This window comes from Coregonus lavaretus (genome assembly GCF_964263955.1).
Source record: "Coregonus lavaretus genome assembly, chromosome: 7".
NCBI classification, from domain to species: domain Eukaryota; kingdom Metazoa; phylum Chordata; class Actinopteri; order Salmoniformes; family Salmonidae; genus Coregonus; species Coregonus lavaretus.
This window is the reverse complement of record NC_139994.1, coordinates 23,830,420-23,851,842: the sequence shown is the minus strand read 5'-3', so window position 1 is coordinate 23,851,842 and position 21,423 is coordinate 23,830,420. Positions and strand designations below refer to the sequence as shown.

Sequence of the window (21,423 nt, the reverse complement as noted above, 5' to 3'; positions counted from 1 at the left end):
CTCTGATTGGGAACCATACTTAAGCAGCCAGTTTTCCCACAGTGTTTGTGGGATCTTGTTCCTGTGTAGGTTTGTGTTTTTGCACCTTTGGACGTCACGTATCGATTTGTTGTTTTTGTTAGTGTAATCATTATTTAATAAATATGTTCACCTTCCACGCTGCGCCTTGGTCCTCTGTATCCGACGATCGTGATAAATGCAAATCTACAAACTGTGAACGTTTAGATAAGACATTCCCATTGAACAATTTAAAATAAACTGATTAATTAGTGTGTTCAGAGGTTGTATGAAAATGTGTAATAGATGCCATTTGCCCAATATACTTAATTTGCCTAAATTATAATACTGTAGTAAGAGTGTAACAATTACACACTGAATAATATATGTGTGCTGTATAGTTGTGACAACTATTGACCTTATAGTTGATACACTGAAATATGTATATTATCTTTTTTTTGTTTGATCACAAAATGTATAACGGGAACATAAGTGAACAAATAACACAACAATTACATATTTATTTCATTTACTTCATAAACAAAGTTATGCAACACCCAATTCCCCTGTGTGAAAAAGTAATTGCCCCCTTACACTCAATAACTGGTTGTGCCACCTTTAGCTGCAATGACTCCAACCAAATGCTTCCTGTAGTTGTTGATCAGTCTCTCACGTCGCTGTGGAGGAATTTTGGCCCACTCTTCCATGCAGAACTGCTTCAACTCAGTGACGTGTGGGTTTTCAAGCATGAACTGCTCGTTTCAAGTCCTGCCACATCCTTTCAATTGGGATTAGGTCTGGACTTTGACTAGGCCATTCCAAAACTTCCAATTTGTTGCTTTTTAGCAATTTTCATGTAGACTTGATTGTGTGTTTTGGATCATTGTCTTGCTGCATGACCCAGCTGCGCTTCAGCTTCAGCTCACAGACGGATGGTCTGACATTCTCCTGTAGAATTCTCTGATACAGAGCAGCATTCATGGTTCCTTCTATTAAGGCAAGTCGTCCAGGTCCCGAGGCAGCAAACCATCCCCAAACCATCACACCACCACCACCATGCTTGACCTTTGGTATGATGTTCTTACTGTGGAATGCAGTGTTTGGTTTTCGCCAGGCATAATGGGACCCATCTTGTCCAAAAAGTTGACTCAAGTTTGCCAAGCACCTGGCTGATCATCAAGACTCTTGGAAGAACGTTCTATGGACAGATGACTTTTTGGACGACATGGTTCCAGTAATGCCAAAACACACTATCAAGTCTACATGAAAATTGCTAAAAAGCAACAAATTGGAAGTTTTGGAATGGCCTAGTCAAAGTCCAGACCTAATCCCATTTGAGATGTTGTAGCAGGACTTGAAACGAGCAGTTCATGCTTGAAAACCCACACGTCACTGAGTTAAAGCAGTTCTGCATGGAAGAGTGGGCCAAAATTCCTCCACAGCGACGTGAGAGACTGATCAACAACTACAGGAAGCATTTGGTTAGAGTCATTGCAGCTAAAGGTGGCACAACCAGTTATTGAGTGTAAGGGGGCAATTACTTTTTCACACAGGGGAATTGGGTGTTACATAACTTTGTTTATGAAGTAAATGAAATAAATATGTAATTGTTGTGTTATTTGTTCACTTTTGTTCCCTTTATCTAATATTAGGTTTTGGTTGAAGATCTGATAACATTCAGTATCACAAATATGCAAAAGTAGAGAAAATTAGAAAGGGGGCAAATACCTTTTCATAGCACTGTATGTTGATTAATGATTAAAGTGATAATTCAACCAAAATAAATCATAATAATGGAGATCACCATTGTTGCAATTTCTTCTGATCTTTATTAGAAAACTTTTGGTCATGTTTTAAGATGTTATTACAATGGCCAGAATAAACAGAATTACAAAGTATAAATACAAAACTGCAATACCACAGTGGGGAAAACATTGTTTAAGGAAACATGCTAATGGGACTCTGCATCACCAGTACTGTATGTATATGGACTACTGGTGGCTCAAAGGTGCTTTCCACTAATGTGTACTGCCATGTGTAAATTCATATTTATTTATTTTATTTTTTGCAAAGCACCTAAAGCTCACTCATGGCTTTCTGATTTCACTTTGGGTCACATGTCATCTAAGGATTATTTGTAGTGGTTACACTGGTAGTAGGCCTATAGGAAAGACATTTAGGTTTTGAGAATGGGGATATTTGAATAGAGGGGATATTTGGATGGAAAGACCAACACTGATAAAAAAAATCCTGTAAACCAAGTAGCATAGAGCTAGGAGATGAGCACTGCTGGCACTACCAAGCATGGGAGATGTACATAAAAGGCCTGTAGTGGAGGGGGTGATGACTATGTGAGTGTCCAGGTCTGGATGGGAGCAGTGCGGTGAGAAGGGGTACTGACACTGGGTGAGGCTGTCTGGTTCCCCCTGGCTCACACCACCGTCAGAAGGCATGGACCTCACAGGAGCACACAGGCGCACTTGGACACCTTCTCGCTGCTGAGAAGACCATGCTGCGTGGTGGCCAGTGACTGGATCAAGCCCCAGAAGTGCTTGAAGGTGATTCCCTCGCCGTCTGACACACCCATCTGTCTCATCACCTCGCCCAGGCCCTGCTCTGAGCCTCCAGTCTGGGGGAGGGAGGGAGCACAAAAACAACTCTTCACTATATGGACACGGTATTTAATTTACTGACAGGTAATAAGCAATTAAGTAATCATGCATAGACATGTATTAGAAGCAAGTTAGCAATTAGTCTATTACACTTTTGAGCGTATAACATTGTTGCCTAAATTACTCAGTAGGCTATATTCATAACAGTACTGATATTCACTGCAGTAAATATTATATCAATAATTAAACTGACTAACTACTATTGGCCTCTCTTCAACTGTATGCAGCTCTATAAATACAGCATGTGAGTACTTTGTCAACTAACTGTGTCATGTTTCAGGCTTTGCTACCCACTAGTGGTTATAGATCCATGGCTCTTTTTCTAGGAACATTTTCATTTGTATGGATCTTTTCAGAATGCAACCTTTCTTTGTTTGGTATTTTAGAGGTAATAACGGTATCTGGGTAGCCAATCTTATCTACAGTGCCTTCAGAATCACAGCCTGAATTAAAAATTGTACAGTCGGGGTCAAAGGTTTTGAGAATGACACAAGTATTGGTGTTCACAAAGTTTGCTGCTTTAGTGTTTTTAGATATTTTTGTCAGATGTTACTATGGTATACTGAAGTATAATTACAAGCATTCCATAAGTGTCAAAGGCTTTTATTGACAATTACATTAAGTTTATGCAAAAAGTCAATATTTGCAGTGTTGACCCTTCTTTTTCCAAGACCTCTGCAGTCCGCCCTGGCATGCTGTCAATTAACTTCTGGGCGACATCCTGACTGATGGCAGCCCATTCTTGCATAAACAATGCTTGGAGTTTGTCAGAATTTGTAGGATTTTTAATGAATTTATTTGCTAATTATGGTGGAAAATAAGTATTTGGTCAATAACAAAAGTTTCTCAATACTTTGTTATATACCCTTTGTTGGCAATGACACAGGTCAAACGTTTTCTGTAAGTCTTCACAAGGTTTTCACACACTGTTGCTGGTATTTTGGCCCATTCCTCCATGCAGATCTCCTCTAGAGCAGTGATGTTTTGGGGCTGTCGCTGGGCAACACGGACTTTCAACTCCCTCCAAAGATTTTCTATGGGGTTGAGATCTGGAGACTGGCTAGGCCACTCTAGGACCTTGAAATGCTTCTTACGAAGCCACTCCTTCGTTGCCCGGGTGGTGTGTTTGGGATCATTGTCATGCTGAAAGACCCAGCCACGTTTCATCTTCAATGCCCATGCTGATGGAAGGAGGTTTTCACTCAAAATCTCACGATACATGGCCCCATTCATTCTTTCCTTTACACGGATCAGTCGTCCTGGTCCCTTTGCCGAAAAAACAGCCCCAAAGCATGATGTTTCCACCCCCATGCTTCACAGTAGGTATGGTGTTCTTTGGATGCAACTCAGCATTCTTTGTCCTCCAAACACGACGAGTTGAGTTTTTACCAAAAAGTTATATTTTAGTTTCATCTGACCATATGACATTCTCCCAATCCTCTTCTGGATCATCCAAATGCACTCTAGCAAACTTCAGATGGGCCTGGACATGTACTGGCTTAAGAAGGGGGACACGTCTTGCACTGCAGGATTTGAGTCCCTGGCAGCGTAGTGTGTTACTGATGGTAGGCTTTGTTACTTTGGTCCCAGCTCTCTGCAGATCATTCACTAGGTCCCCCCGTGTGGTTCTGGGATTTTTGCTCACCGTTCTTGTGATCATTTTGACCCCACGGGGTGAGATCTTGCGTGGAGCCCCAGATCGAGGGAGATTATCAGTGGTCTTGTATGTCTTCCATTTCCTAATAATTGCTCCCACAGTTGATTTCTTCAAACCAAGCTGCTTACCTATTGCAGATTCAGTCTTCCCAGCCTGGTGCAGGTCTACAATTTTTTTACTGGTGTCCTTTGACAGCTCTTTGGTCTTGGCCATAGTGGAGTTTGGAGTGTGACTGTTTGAGGTTGTGGACAGGTGTCTTTTATACTGATAACAAGTTCAAACAGGTTCCATTAATACAGGTAACGAGTGGAGGACAGAGGAGCCTCATAAAGAAGAAGTTACAGGTCTGTGAGAGCCAGAAATCTTGCTTGTTTGTAGGTGACCAAATACTTATTTTCCACCATAATTTGCAAATAAATTCATTAAAAAAAAAAATCCTCAATTTGTCTGTCATAGTTGACGTGTACCTATGATGGAAATTACAGGCCTCTCTCATCTTTTTAAGTTGGAGAACTTGCACAATTGGTGGCTGACTAAATACTTATTTCCCCCACTGTAATTTAGATTGTAAAATAGTTGGGAAAAGATTTTCGATGTACTGATTCCATGGCACATGGTTTATGAACTGATAACGCAAAATGACGCCGGATTATAATAATAAATAATATGCCATTTAGCAGACGCTTTTATCCAAAGCGACTTACAGTCATGCGTGCATACATGTTTGTGTATGGGTGGTCCCGGGGATCGAACCTACTACCTTGGCGTTACAAGCGCCGTGCTCTACCAGCTGAGCTACAGAGGATTAAAAACGTATAATGGTTCTATTTACATTATTATACAAAATTCGTGCAACCAATAGAATATTATATATACGGGGGGTAAAACATTCCCAGCTCTGCAGATTTTGCTGCGAAGAGACAGAATCATTAGATAATTTGTTTTGGTACTGTCCATATTTAGCTTGTTTTTGGTGGCAGGTCCAGGAATTGCTGAAGAATTGCAACATTTACCTGGAGCTAACTCTGCAGATAGCATTACTGGGTGATTTGAAAAGTCATAGTTAAATCGATCAATAATATTATAATACTTTTAGCTAAATGTTTATCTTTATTATACAATCTGTAGAAACTATGAGAATAGAAAGGTTCAGAACTTTTGTGAAACATCACAGCACAGTTGAAAAATATATGGCAAATAGAAATCCAATACGGATGGTGTTAAGAGATAGATGGGAGGGGTTAGGTAAAGCTGAAGGGTGGGACTAATAACAACAAGATAACTAATGTAAAATATACTGTGTCCGTAAAATGTACAGTTGAAGTCGGAAGTTTACATACACCTTAGCCAAATACATTTAAACTCAGTTTTTCACAATTCCTGACATTTAATCCTAGTAAAAATTCCCTGTCTTAGGTCAGTTAGGATCACCACTTTATTTTAAGAATGTGAAATGTCAGAATAATAGTAGAGAGAATGATTTATTTCAGCTTTTATTTATTTCATCACATTCCCAGTGGGTCAGAAGTTTACATACACTCAATTAGTATTTGGTAGCATTGCCTTTAAAATTGTTTAACCTGGGTCAAACGTTTTGGGTAGCCTTCCACAAGCTTTCCATAATAAGTTGGGTGAATTTTGGCCCATTCCTCCTGACAGAGCTGGTGTAACTGAGTCAGGTTTGTAGGCCTCCTTGCTCGCACACACTTTTTCAGTTCTGCCCACAAATGTTCTATAGGATTGAGGTCAGGGATTTGTGATGGCCACTCCAATACCTTGATTTTGTTGTCCTTAAGCCATTTTGCCACAACTTTGGAAGTATGCTTGGGGTCAATGTCCATTTGGAAGACCCATTTGCGACCAAGCTTTAACTTCCTGACTGATGTCTTGAGATGTTGCTTCAATATGTCCACATAAGTTTCCTTCCTCATGATGCCATCTATTTTGTGAAGTGCACCAGTCCTTCCTGCAGCAAAGCACCCCCACATCATGATGCTGCCACCCCTGTGCTTCACGGTTGGGATGGTGTTCTTCGGCTAGCAAGGTCTCCCTTTTTCCTCCAAACATAACAATGGTCATTATGGCCAAACAGTTTTATTTTTGTTTCATCAGACCAGAGCACATTTCTCCAAAAAGTACGATCTTTGTCCCCTTGTGCAGTTGCAAACCGTAGTCTGGCTTTTTTATGGCAGTTTTGGAGCAGTGGCTTCTTCCTTGCTGAGCGGCCTTTCAGGTTATGTCGATATAGGACTTGTTTTACTGTGGATATAGATACATTTGTACCTGTTTCCTCCAGCATCTTCACAAGGTCCTTTGCTGTTGTTCTGGGATTGATTTGCACTTTTCGCACCAAAGTACGTTCATCTCTAGGAGACAGAACGCGTCTCCTTCCTGAGCGGTATGACGGCTGTGTGGTCCCATGGTGTTTGTACTTGCGTACTATTGTTTGTACAGATGAACGTGGTACCTTCAGGTGTTTGGAAATTGCTCCCAAGGATGAACCAGACTTGTTGAGGTTTGATTTTCCCATGATGTCAAGCAAAGAGGCACTGAGTTTGAAGGTAGGCATTGAAATACATCCACAGGTACACCTCCAATTGACTCAAATTATGTCAATTAGCCTATCAGAAGCTTCTAAAGCCATGACATCATTTTCTGGAATTTTCCAAGCTGTTTAAAGGCACAGTCAACTTAGTGTATGTAAACTTCTGACCCACTGGAATTGTGATACAGTGAATTATAAGTGAAATAATCTGTCTGTAAACAATTGTTGGAAAAATGACTTGTGTCATGCACAAAGTAGATGTCCTAACCGACTTGCCAAAACTATAGTTTGTTAACAAGAAATGTGTGGAGTGGTTGAAAAACAAGTTTTAATGACTCCAACCTAGGTGTATGTAAACTTCCGACTTCAACTGTATATACAGTGGGGAGAACAAGTATTTGATACACTGCCGATATTGCAGGTTTTCCTACTTACAAAGCATGTAGAGGTCTGTAATTTTTATCATAGGTACACTTCAACTGTGAGAGACAGAATCTACAACAAAAATCCAGAAAATCACATTGTATGATTTTTAAGTAATTAATTTGCATTTTATTGCATGACATAAGTATTTGATCACCTACCAACCAGTAAGAATTCCAGCTCTCACAGACCTGTTAGTTTATCTTTAAGAAGCCCTCCTGTTCTCCACTCATTACCTGTATTAACTGCACCTGTTTGAACTCGTTACCTGTATAAAAGACACCTGTCCACACACTCAACCAAACAGACTCCAACCTCTCCACAATGGCCAAGACCAGAGAGCAGTGTAAGGACATCAGGGATAAAATTGTAGACCTGTACAAGGCTGGGATGGGCTACAGGACAATAGGCAAGCAGCTTGGTGAGAAGGCAACAACTGTTGGCGCAATTATTAGAAAATGGAAGAAGTTCAAGATGACGGTCAATCACCCTCGGTCTGGGGCTCCATGCAATATCTCACCTCGTGGGGCATCAATGATCATGAGGAAGGTGAGGGATCAGCCCAGAACTACACGGCAGGACCTGGTCAATGACCTGAAGAGAGCTGGGACCACAGTCTCAAAGAAAACCATTAGTAACACACTACGCCGTCATGGATTAAAATCCTGCAGCGCATGCAAGGTCCCCCTGCTCAATCCAGCGCATGTCCAGGCCTGTCTGAAGTTTGCCAATGACCATCTGGATGATCCAGAGGAGGAATGGGAGAAGGTCATGTGGTCTGATGAGACAAAAATATAGCTTTTTGGTCTAAACTCCACTCGCCGTGTTTGGAGGAAGAAGAAGGATGAGTACAACCCCAAGAACACCATCACAACCGTGAAGCATGGAGGGGGAAACATCATTCTTTGGGGATGCTTTTCTGCAATGGGGACAGGACGACTGTACCGTATTGAGGGGAGGATGGATGGGGCTATGTATCGCGAGATCTTGGCCAACAACCTTCTTCCCTCAGTAAGAGCATTGAAGATGGGTCGTGGCTGGGTCTTCCAGTATGACAACGACCCGAAACACACAGCCAGGGCAACTAAGGAGTGGCTCCGTAAGAAGCATCTCAAGGTCCTGGAGTGGCCTAGCCAGTCTCCAGACCTGAACCCAATAGAACATCTTTGGAGGGAGCTGAAAGTCCGAATTGCCCAGCGACAGCCCCGAAACCTGAAGGATCTGGAGAAGGTCTGTATGGAGGAGTGGGCCAAAATCCCTGCTGCAGTGTGTGCAAACCTGGTCAAGACCTACAGGAAACGTATGATCTCTGTAATTGTAAACAAAGGTTTCTGTACCAAATATTAAGTTCTGCTTTTCTGATGTATCAAATACTTATGTCATGCAATAAAATGCAAATTAATTACTTAAAAATCATACAATGTGATTTTCTGGATTTTTGTTTTAGATTCCGTCTCTCACAGTTGAAGTGTACCTATGATAAAAATTACAGACCTCTACATGCTTTGTAAGTGTTATGTGGGCAGCTTGTCTCTCCCTTTTCTGTTTCCCTTCCTCCTTGTTTTGTCCCCTCTTTTTCTGTTGTATGTGTGTTTGTCCCCTTTATGTGGGTGTGTCTGGAGTGGAGCAGGGGGCGTGCTCAGGATCGTCCTCTCCTGTGCAGCTGCGGGTTGTTTCCAGTGATTCCTGCCTACGCAGCTGCATCCTATTCTCTCATCAACCTGCACTACTTATTCCTGGGCATGGCTCTCCACCGGCGCCAGATCGTTGTTCTTACCAGAGCGGTAACTTGGCTCACCAGTATAGTTATTTTGTCTTTGTCTTCAGCCTGGCTCTCCACTCTCCTTAAACTGTCGTTTGTTTTGTCTTCAGTTCGGACATACCTCCCAACCTGCCTGCCTTCCTGCCGGTCGGTCTGCCTGCCTGCCTGCCTGCCTGCCTGCCTGCCTGCCTGCCTGCCTCAGCCTCTCCTTCCTCCGGAGCCGACTAGCCCACTCTGTTCCTTTACTTCAGTTGTTTTTGGACTAAGACAATTTGAACTTTTATTAAAATATTTTTGTTTCTTCCACTCCCTTTGTCGTGTTGGTTTCTCTGAGTGCTGGGTTGAACCATAGCCTTAACAGAACGATCTGGCCATGGACCCAACAGAGAAACAGCACGGGGCAAACAAAGACAGCTTCCAACAAGCTATCCAGGCTCAAGGAACGTTGCTAGGACAGCATGACCAGTTGATTCGGACTCTTGTGGAAGATAATCATCAACTGCTGAACCAGGTGACTCAGTTAACTACACACGTCTCTAAATTGTCTGTTATCAGTTCTCCATCTCTCTCTGACCCCCAGTTTGATGCACCCCAAGTTGTTTCCTCGGACACTAGGCAGGCTTCGTTCCGTCGGGAACCCCCTGTCACGTCGCCTGAACCGTTCAATGGAGAATTGGACAAGTGCCGGGGATTTTTGCTTCAGTGTGACTTGATTTTTCGGCAGAGACCACTGTCGTTTTCTACTGATTCATCTAAGGTACATTATGTTCTGGGGCTGTTAAGAGGGAAAGCTCTGGTTTGGGCTGAGGCTGTGTGTTCAGATCAAACTTTGACTGGATTGACTTTTGCTGATTTCTCTGCTAAATTGAAGACTGTTTTTGACCATCCTGACCATGTGGGTAATTCCTCCAAGATACTTTTTAATTTGAGGCAGGGTTCTAACAGTGTGGCAGAGTACTCTATTGAGTTCTGGACGTTGGCAGCGGACTCCAAGTGGAACAATGTGGCACTTCAAGGAGCATTTCTAAACGGTTTGAATGAAGCCATTAAGGATGAACTGGCTGCTCGTGATGAGCCACATGATTTACATTCTCTCGTTTCCCTGTCCATCAAGCTAGACAATCGGTTGCGGGAGAGAGGCGATCGGCCACATCTAGGAGGACGAGTTCCCCAGCCTCCTACCACTCGAGTCTCGCCTCTCCGGAGTCGGCAACTTCTTGTTCCTGATTCCATCCCGAGCACAGAGGAGGAACCTATGCAAGTGGGTCGAGCTCGACTACCTCCAGCTGAGCGGCAACGGCGCCTCCAGGCGGGTGAGTGCCTGTACTGTGGAGACGCCACACACATTCTGGCTACATGCCCTAAGCGGCCAAAAGACAAGGCTCGCTCGTAACGGTGGGTCTACTTGCGAGCCCAGAGTTAGATCCTGAACCCATCATTCCCCGATTACAAGTACCTGTAACCTTACGTTTCCAGAGTCATTCCCTGCCACTCTCAGCTCTCATAGACTCAGGTGCAGAAGATAACTTTATTAGCCACCAGTTCGTTACACAAGCTCGTATCCCCATGGAGCCACTACCTACCCCCATCCGGGTCACAGCCCTTGATGGGCGCCTCCTCGCGGAGATAACTCATCAAACCACCCCCGTTTCCCTAGTGATTTCTGGCAATCATTGTGAAAGCATTCAGCTAAGAGTTATGTCTGGCTCAGCTACCTCCCTAATCCTTGGCTTCCCCTGGTTGGCTCTTCACAACCCACAAATTGATTGGACACGTCACACCATTTCCAGTTGGAGCACTAACTGCCATTCCGAGTGCCTGAGGTCAGCGGTTCCCCCCACTAAGTGTAACCCAACTCCTCCCTCAGCTCCTCTTGATCTGTCATCTGTCCCCAAAGAATACCATGACTTAGCGGAGGTTTTCAGTAAGGACAAGGCTCTGTCTCTACCACCACATAGGCCTTATGATTGCCCTATTGAACTGCTTCCTGGTGCTCCCTTGCCCTCTAGTCGGTTATACAATCTGTCCCGACCGGAAAGAGAGGCAATGGAGCAGTACATTGGTGATTCTCTGGTCTCGGGCATAATCCGTCCCTCGTCGTCTCCTTTGGGTGCAGGTTTCTTTTTCGTGGAAAAGAAGGACAAGTCGTTACGCCCCTGTATCGATTTCAGGGGTTTAAACAACATAACTGTTAAAAACAAGTATCCCCTTCCACTCATCAACTCAGCTTTTGAACCTCTGCATGGCGCCACAGTGTTTTCCAAGCTCGACCTCAGGAATGCTTATCACCTTGTCCGAATCCGAAAGGGAGATGAGTGGAAAACCGCTTTCAACACTCCACTGGGACATTTTGAGTATTTGGTCATGCCCTTTGGGCTTTCAAATGCCCCTGCGGTTTTCCAAGCCATGGTGAACGATGTTCTTAGGGATTTTTTGAACCGTTTTGTCTTTGTATACCTGGATGATATTCTTGTTTTTTCCAAGTCACCCGAGGAGCATGAGTCACACGTCCGTCAAGTCCTTCAACGGCTCTTGGAGAACAAGCTGTACGTCAAAGCAGAGAAGTGTGAGTTCCACAAACAGTCTACATCGTTCCTTGGATTCATAATTGAGAGCGGGCAGGTGAAGGCGGACCCCGAGAAGATCCGGGCAGTGACGGAATGGCCCACACCCACCACCCGTAAGCAACTTCAACGATTTTTGGGCTTTGCTAACTTCTACCGTAGATTCATTAAGGGTTTTAGTAGAGTGGTGGCACCCCTTACAAGACTCACATCTCCTAAAGTCCCTTTTCGGTGGTCCCCTGAGGCGGAGCAGGCGGTAGGGGTTTTGAAGGAACTGTTTTCCACCTCCCCCGTGTTGATACACCCCAATACCTCTCTGCAGTTTGTTGTGGAGGTGGACGCGTCGGACTCAGGTGTGGGAGCAGTCCTCTCCCAGCGCTCCCCCACTGACCAAAGGCTTCACCCCTGTGCTTTCTTCTCCAAGAAATTGTCACCCACAGAACGGAATTACGACGTTGGAAACCGGGAACTGCTGGCGGTCAAGCTTGCACTGGAAGAATGGCGGCACTGGCTGGATGGAGCTGAATTGCCGTTTGTGGTCTGGACTGACCACAAAAACTTGGCTTACATCCAAGCCACTAAGAGACTCAACTCACGCCAAGCCAGATGGGCCCTGTTTTTTAGTAGGTTTAACTTTATTCTTACATACAGACCGGGGTCAAGAAATGTTAAACCAGATGCTTTGTCCCGCCAGTTTGCTGACCCTTCGGAGACCAGCGAGCCTGAGGCAGTCCTGCCTTCCTCATGCGTCGTGGCGGCTGTTCAGTGGGAGATCGAGTCTCTTGTGAAGACTGCACTTGCCACGGACCCGGGACCGGGTGATGGACCTCCCAACCTACTCTTTGTTCCCGAGACGGTCCGGTCTCAGGTGTTGCAGTGGATTCACACCTCCCGTTTTGCTGGTCACCCTGGGATGAGACGCACGTTGACGCTGCTTAGGAGACATTTTTGGTGGCCTTCAATGGAAACTGACGTTCGGGCTTTTGTGGCAGCCTGTTCAACCTGTGCTCGGGGCAAAGCCTCCCATCAGTCCCCTTCGGGGCTGCTGCTACCCCTCCCAGTTCCCAGCCGTCCCTGGTCCCACATTGCCATGGATTTTGTCACCGGCCTACCCAAGTCTGAAGGTAATGATACTATACTTACCATTGTGGACAGATTCTCTAAATCTGTCCACTATATAGCATTACCAAAATTACCGTCTGCCAGTGAGACAGCGGACCTCTTAGTCCAACATGTATTCCGTCCCCATGGAATACCTGTGGACATCGTATCTGATAGAGGCCCACAGTTTACTTCCCGTGTTTGGAAGGGTTTCTGTTCTGCTTTGGGTGCTTCCGTTAGTCTGTCCTCAGGGTTTCATCCCCAGACCAACGGTCAAACAGAAAGAGCCAATCAAAACCTCGAAGCAACCCTTCGTTGTGTGGCTGCTCAACATCCATCATCCTGGGCTAAACATCTGCCCTGGATAGAGTACGCCCACAACTCCCTCACCGCCTCTGCCACCGGTCTTTCACCCTTCGAGGTTACCATGGGTTATCAACCCCCTCTGTTTCCTGCTCAGGAGAAGGAATTGGCTGTTCCTTCGGTTCAGGAGAACCTCCGCCGCTGCCAGAGAGTGTGGAGCGACGCTCGGGAAGCATTGCTTCGGACCACCGACAGGAACAAGACAACAGCGGATAGGAGCAGGACTCCCGCACCTGTGTTTCATCCTGGTCAAGAGGTTTGGCTGTCATCTAAGAACGTACCTCTTCGTACCAAATCACGCAAGCTGTCTCCTCGGTACCTGGGTCCGTTTGTGGTGGAATCCATCATTAACCCCGCTGCGGTTCGTTTGAAGTTGCCTTCAGCCATGAAGATACACCCTACCTTCCACGTCTCCCAACTGAAACCTGTGTCCTCCAGCCTTTTGTGTCCGCCGGCTGATCCACCTCCACCTGTTCGCCTCATTGACGACCATCCGGCCTACACCGTCAGTAGGCTCCTGGACTCTCGGAGGCGGGGTAGGGGTCTCCAATACCTAGTCGATTGGGAAGGTTATGGACCAGAGGAGAGGTCTTGGGTCCCTAAGCGTTTTGTGTTGGATCCTCAGCTGATCACGGACTTCCATCACGACAACCCTGACAGGCCTGGTGGGTCGCCAGGTGGCGACCATTGAGGGGGGGGTACTGTTATGTGGGCAGCTTGTCTCTCCCTTTTCTGTTTCCCTTCCTCCTTGTTTTGTCCCCTCTTTTTCTGTTGTATGTGTGTTTGTCCCCTTTATGTGGGTGTGTCTGGAGTGGAGCAGGGGGCGTGCTCAGGATCGTCCTCTCCTGTGCAGCTGCGGGTTGTTTCCAGTGATTCCTGCCTACGCAGCTGCATCCTATTCTCTCATCAACCTGCACTACTTATTCCTGGGCATGGCTCTCCACCGGCGCCAGATCGTTGTTCTTACCAGAGCGGTAACTTGGCTCACCAGTATAGTTATTTTGTCTTTGTCTTCAGCCTGGCTCTCCACTCTCCTTAAACTGTCGTTTGTTTTGTCTTCAATTCGGACATACCTCCCAACCTGCCTGCCTTCCTGCCGGTCGGTCTGCCTGCCTGCCTGCCTGCCTGCCTGCCTGCCTGCCTCAGCCTCTCCTTCCTCCGGAGCCGACTAGCCCACTCTGTTCCTTTACTTCAGTTGTTTTTGGACTAAGACAATTTGAACTTTTATTAAAATATTTTTGTTTCTTCCACTCCCTTTGTCGTGTTGGTTTCTCTGAGTGCTGGGTTGAACCATAGCCTTAACAGTAAGTAGGAAAACCTGCAAAATCGGCAGTGTATCAAATACTTGTTCTCCCCACTGTAGGTTCAGAACTTTTGTGAAACAGCACAGTTAAAAATATATGGCAAATAGAAATCAAACTGGATGGTTTTCAGAAATAGATGGGAGGGGTTGACGGTAGCGGAAGGATAGGAGTAAAAAGAAACAAAAGATAACTACTGTAAAATAGACTTTGTCCATAAAATGTATATTGTATGTATAAGGTGGAAGTACAAGCCTAAGTGTTGTTGTTCATTAGTTTACTCCAATTAGGGGAGGGGTGGTAGGGTTAGTGGAAAATAATAAAGGAAAATATATTTTTAAAAGATGTGTATGTATATGTATGTATGTACACTACCAGTCAAAAGTTTGGACACACCTACTCATTCAAGGGTTTTTCTTTATTTTTACATTGTAGAATAATAGTGAAGACATCAAAACTATGAAATAACACATATGGAATCATGTAGTAACCAAAAAAGTGTTAAACAAATCAAAATACATTTTATATTTGAGATTCTTCAATAGCCACCCTTTGCCTTGATGACAGCTTTGCACACTCTTGGCATTCTCTCACCAGCTTCACCTGGAATGCTTTCCTACAGTTGAAGGAGTTCCCACATATGCTTAGCACTTGTCGGCTGCTTTTCCTTCACTCTGCCGTCCAACTCAACCCAAACCATTGGGTTGAGGTCGGGGGATTGTGGAGGCCAGGTAATCTGATGCAGCACTCCATCACTCTCCTTCTTGGTAAAATAGCCCTTACACAGCCTGGAGGTGTGTTGGGTCATTGTCCTGTTGAAAAACAAATGATAGTCCCACTAAGCCCAAACCAGATGGGATGGCGTATCTCTGCAGAATGCTGTGGTAGCCATGCTGGTTAAGTGTACCTTGAATTCTAAATAAATCACAGACAGTGTCACCAGCAAAGCACCCCCACACCATCACACCTCCTCCTCCATGCTTTACGGTGGGAAATACACATGCGGAGATCATCCGTTCACCCACACGCGTTTCACAAAGACACGGCGGTTGGAACCAAAAATCGACAATTTGGACTCCAGACCAAAGGACACATTTCCAACGGTCTAATGTCCATTGCTCGTGTTTCTTGGCCCAAGCAGGTCTCTTCTTTTTTGCAGCAATTCGACCATGAAGGCCTGATTCACACAGTCCCTTCTGAACAGTTGATGTTGAGATGTGTCTGTTACTTGAACTCTGTGAAGCATTTATTTAGGCTGCAATCTGAGGTGCAGTTAACTCTAATGAACTTATCCTCTGCAGCAGAGGTAACTCTGGGTCTTCCTTTCCTGTGGCGGTCCTCATGAGAACCAGTTTCATCATAGCTCTTGATGGTTTTTGCAACTGCACTTGAAGAAACTTTCAAAGTTCTTGACATTTTCGGAATTAACTGACCTTCATGTCTTAAAGTAATGATGGACTGTCGTTTCTCGTTGCTTATTTGAACTGTTCTTGCCATAATATGGACTTGGTCTTTTACCAAATAGGGCTATATTCTGAATTCTACCTTGTCACAAGACAACTGATTGGCTCAAACACATTAAGAAGGAAAGAAATTCCACAAATTAACTTTTAACAAGGCACACCTGTTAATTTAAATGCATTTCAGGTGACTACCTCATGAAGCTGGTTGAGAGAATGCCAAAATTGTGCAAAGCTGTCATCAAGGCAAAGGGTGGCTACTTTGAAGAATCTCAAATATAAAATATATTTTGATTTGTTTAACACTTTCTTGGTTACTACATGATTCCATATGTATTATTTCATAGTTTTGATGTCTTCACTATTATTCTACAATGTAGAAAATAGTAAAAATAAAGAAAAACCCTGGGGGATTGGAAATGATGCAGACAATTACATTGATGGAAGCTACAATCTATCTGCAATATTTAAGCTGATCTAGCCCCCCCCCCCCCCCCCCCCCCCCCCCCCCCTTAATAAAACATATGACCCAAAACTTTGTAGTTACTCCACAATACTAACCTAAATGATAGAGGGAAAAGAAGGAAGCCTGTACAGATTAAAAATATTCCAAAACATGCATCCTGTTTGCAACTAGGCACTTAAGTAATACTTCAAAAGATAACATTGAATGTTCCTGAGTGGCCTAGTTAAAGTTTTGACTTAAATCGGCTTAAACATCTATGGCAAGACTTGAAAATGGTTGTCTAACAATGATCAACAATCAACAATCAAAAATGAATTAATCAATTTTGAATTCAGGCTGTAACACAACAAACTGTGGGATATATTTTAATTCTGAAATGTGATAAAGCTGCCAGCCAGGCAGATGCAAACACAGTGGATATTTCTGTCTGCTGAAAACAATAGGAAATTAATTTGGGAAAATATTTCCTGTCCTGAACGCTGGTCCACAGCTGAGACAATATAAAGAGCTGTTTGCTGGAATCCCATTTAAATGATGTGATCATTCCTGTTCCTTTGAAATAGACTCTGGTTTTATATACGTCTAAGACTGGACGTAATGAAAAACATATGGACTTGGTAACTATGCATAATATTCACTTTAACAGTTGTGTATTCTGCCCCCTCCCCTTAACCTCAATTGCCTTTCACAACAAATATGTCCTAGCTGTTGTGGCTAACTATTGTGTAGCAAAAATACTCTACTTGGTTGTCGAATTTATGGTGGATGAAGTCGACTTGGTGCAAGGAGTCATAATACAATAAAACAATTTTTGCTGCTCTGTTCATAAGGAAAACAGTTATTTATTTATCTGTCAGTTTGTTTCACCCCCTCTAGATGAGAAAACAACCTTGAGCCTTCCTCACTTGCTCATGTATTTCAACCGGCCTTTCCTGTTTTTCAAAAGCATAGCTATCTTTGTCACCCTCTGGTAGATTCAGACTCGTCCTGGAAAAATGCCTTGGGCCTTAGACAACTAAGCAGCCAGTTCCAACATGAAGACAAGGCAAGATACATCGGCCTTTTCAGTAATTCAAATAAAGCATGTGTCAGATTCAAATAAAGCATGTTTAAAACTCAATTGGTGATTGAGCACATTAGATTACAGAAATCTTGGATTTGTTTGAACCTGGCAACCGACACCTACAGGCTTTTTCTGAGTGTTTGTTTCGGAGTTATAGGAGGTGGTGTGTACTGTATGTGTGTGGTTGAGTGGGGGAGGTAGTAAGAGTCAGAGCCACGCCCTACTGGTAGAATCAATGGCAGGTGTGGCCGGGGAGGGCGGTGGCAATGTAGCCGACCGTTGCAGCTTACATACCTTGACTAAGTTGGGCAGCTGGGAGGTGAGGAGGCCTTTCAACTCTTCGGTTTGGAGCGTTGGACCTTTATTGGCCGCAGCAGCATGGAACTTTGTGACCAAAGTGTTGATGGCCTTTTCCAGGTCTGAGTGCTGTGCCAGAGGAGCAGAAAAAACGTGTTAGGGTGGGGGAATCAAATAATATAACAATAAGAAAAGAGTCCTCTGACAGTCCTTTGAAGTTTATTATGTGAAGTGTATTATTATAATAGATCATAAAGAAAGAAAGAAAGAAAGAAAGAAAGAAAGAAAGAAAGAAAGAAAGAAAGAAAGAAAGAAAGAAAGAAAGAAAGAAAGAAAGAAAGAAAGAAAGAAAGAAAGAAAGAAAGAAAGAAAGAAAAATAAAGTTAACATATTCATGAGACAGACTCCCCAGGTGTGTGCCAAAGTGTACTGACCTCCACTCAATTTAGTCCCAAATACCAAAACAATCAGACACACTCACATCCGTCCTCAAGTGCATATCTTGCATGCCTCCGTGCGTTGGAAGTCTACGCAAAGATGGCACTCCGATGTTTAACCCTGTCCTTGAGTGACTGTTCTAACAACACTGCAGCATTCTTCTCCGCACATATCACGCACTGCTCCATTCAGTTAATTAACTTCTGTTTGTATTGTACCTTTCACAGTATCAGTGTCACTGAAGCTTAGTGGTTACCCAAAAATTATGAGAAACAATATGCTGCGTGAAAAGTTATACTCCAACAAGATCAGTTATACTTCTAGGTTACAAATCACCTGTTTGAAAAGTAGACCTTATGTTTTGCAGTGGCATATGAAACTGTGTCACACAGACTGGTTATGTTGGTCATTGTGAAGGACACCATTCCATACTCTCTTTAAACCAATAACCAAACACCCAATCTATTGTAGATGATAGGTTTTTCATACTACTTTTTTATTTATATCCTAAATCACCAACATTTATTAACAGTTAAGGAACTTTGCTATGTCACTCACCCCTATTAAAATTGATATTTTAATATGCTATTGAAATGTGAGCATCTGTGGATGGGGCAGGGAGGAGTAAGCTTAAGTAACGTGAGACTATTGGAAGGCAAATTCAGACAACTTGTCTACATGGAGAAGGTGCTTGAAATACCTGCAGGTTGGGGTAGCTATGACAGCTCACCCCCTCACTGTTTATCTTCAGGGTGTGCCAGGGGAAGACTGGCCATCTGGCATATCAGGCAAATGCCAGATGGGCTGGTAAATGTTTAGCCCATTGGGCCTGTCTAACTTAGATTTTTCATGCAAAATGAACTGGCTAATAATGGGGGCCTAAAGGGGAAAAATTAGCCAGTGTGGGGGCCTCGAGGAAAAACTGGGCCGGTGTCTTAGAAATGCCAGGGCCGATTTATGGTCCCAGTCTGTGCCTGGGGCGTGCATGGAAGGCTTGGGCAACAGGGAGAGAAATCAGTGGTGACTTCAACCGGTATTCTCCTAAACACTAAACCAAATTCATTGAGACTTCCAGAAACAAACGTGTTGTTTCAGTTGTCAGGGTAGGAAATAATATAGAATAAAAAGCCTGACTCACTAGACCTAGGCTACCATAACAATCTCGTGGTAGGCCTAAACCTACTACAGTGTTCATTTTATGTGTCCACAGATAGCTCACCGCAGCCAACAAATGTCATAACATTGATACAGTACGCAACAATGGTACGGCGCTTGCTCGCCGAAAGTAAGTATCTCATTGTATGAATGTCTGTCTGTCTTTCTGTTCGTCTAGCTGTCATCCCTCACACAATAGCCTATATCCAAAGAAAGTTTCTGTGTCATAGGCCATGGGGACAGAATCTGAATGCACTGATTGCCTCCCCGTGCTTTCCATTTCCATAGACGGTCTGTCTATAGACACAATTGAGAATTGTCCTTGCTAGCTCGTCAACATATGGCCTAGATTAATTTGTTATTGTCCATATTCTTTGATGCTGTTCCAGCATGCACACTGATCAGTGCATTGAAATGATTAGTTGTAAACTCGCGTTAAGCTGGCAAGAGTGCATGGAAAGTAGGCTATATGCCAACGCGCCTATATGACTTAATACGATCTCATGGACTGTGTCATGATATAAATTGGTTAGCTCAATATGTCAATGGAATTTTGGTTAAACTACATCTGTGCCACTTTCAACGGTAATCAGAACGATGCGTACAAGTGTGGGGGGGAAGTTATCGCCAAAAGAATGCAAGAACTCCATTCGTTGCTTCTAGGACGAGTAAAGCCACCATCTCTTCAAATGTAACATTTTGACAAGTGCTGATAATAAAATTGTATAGTAGGCCTACCTGTTCTGCCATTTGGATCGTTTTGTGCTGTCCTTTTTCAAAGTAAAGTTTTCTCTCTGCGACGTTCGGTATGCTAATTGTTACTTTTCTCGCTCAGCGTTCCATTGCTTCTGTAACATATTGGCAAGATTCCTAAATCCTCCCACTCCCCCCCCCCCCCAAAAAAAAAAAACTGGATTCCAGCTTCCGTGTCAGTCAGAGAAAGCTATGGGAAAAATTACATTGCGCTCAGTGTAACCCGATGCATTGGAACTGTAAACTTCATGAGGCAGACAGTCTACATGCAGTCATATAGGCCTACCACCCTTCTTTTAACTATTATTGCAAAGTTCTCTATTGTTTGGAAGTATTCCACGTTTTGCAGAGAGTAGCCAACAGAGTTGTTCAATTAAAATGTAGGCTATTCAAGAATAGAGCCTGCGAGTGCGTCACTCAACATCTGGAAACTTTTAGCAAAAATTGCAACAGTCTGCAAGTTTAGGCTGGAGTTTTTCTTTTTTATTGTTGGACTTTTTAACCCTTCATATAGGCCTACCTATTTTCTGCCGTTTCTGTAAAGCTTTGAATAGCCACCCAAATAATACATTTCTCAATATTGTAAGAAACTTTTATGAACCGTGCATGGACGATCCCAATGAGCATTTCTTTTTCTCGAGGTCATTTATAATAAAAGTCGTTTGTCATTGTCCTTTCCAATTTCCATTAGGACTACATTCACTTTGACAAGTCATCAGAGGTTGAGAAGGAAATGCTGGCGAACCAAAAATCGATGCGCGCACAATGAACAGGCACGACCACATTCGTGAAAGCCGGTTTTATGACTATTGACAGAGGGGTGGGCAGACATCGGACTCGATAAAACTGGATCTGTCCATAGCCTTTGTTTACATCCCTGTTAGTGAGCATTTCTCCTTTACCAAGTTAATCCATCCACCTACCTGACAGGTATGACATATCAAGAAGCTGATTAAACAGCATGATCATTACACAGGTGCACCTTGTGCTGGGGACAAGAAAAGGCCACTCTAAAATGCGCAGTTTTGTTACACAGCACAATGCCACAGATGTCTCAAGTTTTGAGGCAGCGTGCAATTGGCATACTGACTGCAGGAATGTCCACCAGAACTGTTGCCAGATAATTGAATGTTAATTTATCTACCATAAGCCACCTCCAATGTTGTTTTAGAGAATTTGGCAGTACGTCCACCAGCCTCACAACCTCAGACCACGTGTATGGCGTTGTGTGGGCGAGCAGTTTGCTGATGTCAAGGTTGTGAACAGAGTGCCCCATGGTGGCGGTGGGGTTATGTTATGGGCAGGCATAAGCTACGGACAACGAACACAATTGCATTTTATCGATGGCAATTTGAATGCAGAGATACCGTGACGAGATCCCGAGGCCCATTGTCGTGCCATTCATC

At 43.8% G+C, this 21,423-nt stretch overlaps 1 protein-coding gene across 1 annotated transcript; it reads right to left on the bottom strand.

Annotated features, from left to right (window-relative positions):
- Positions 1–1,792: 1,792 nt before the first annotated feature.
- LOC311132878 (protein S100-A13-like) lies at positions 1,793–20,807 on the bottom strand. Its single transcript, XM_084166240.1, has 3 exons — positions 20,003–20,807; positions 17,669–17,800; positions 1,793–2,626 (listed from the first exon to the last, which is right to left on the bottom strand). The coding sequence occupies exons 1-3, from the start codon at positions 20,012–20,014 to the stop codon at positions 2,456–2,458; spliced, it is 315 nt and encodes a 104-aa protein (XP_084022366.1). The 5' UTR covers positions 20,015–20,807; the 3' UTR covers positions 1,793–2,455.
- Positions 20,808–21,423: the final 616 nt, after the last annotated feature.

Excerpts from the sequence above, each read along its gene's own strand:
- LOC311132878 (XM_084166240.1), bottom strand. Across the intron at positions 2,627-17,668 it reads AGCTGCCCAACTTAGTCAAG|ACTGGAGGCTCAGAGCAGGG; the intron begins GTATGTAAGCTG and ends TCCCTCCCCCAG.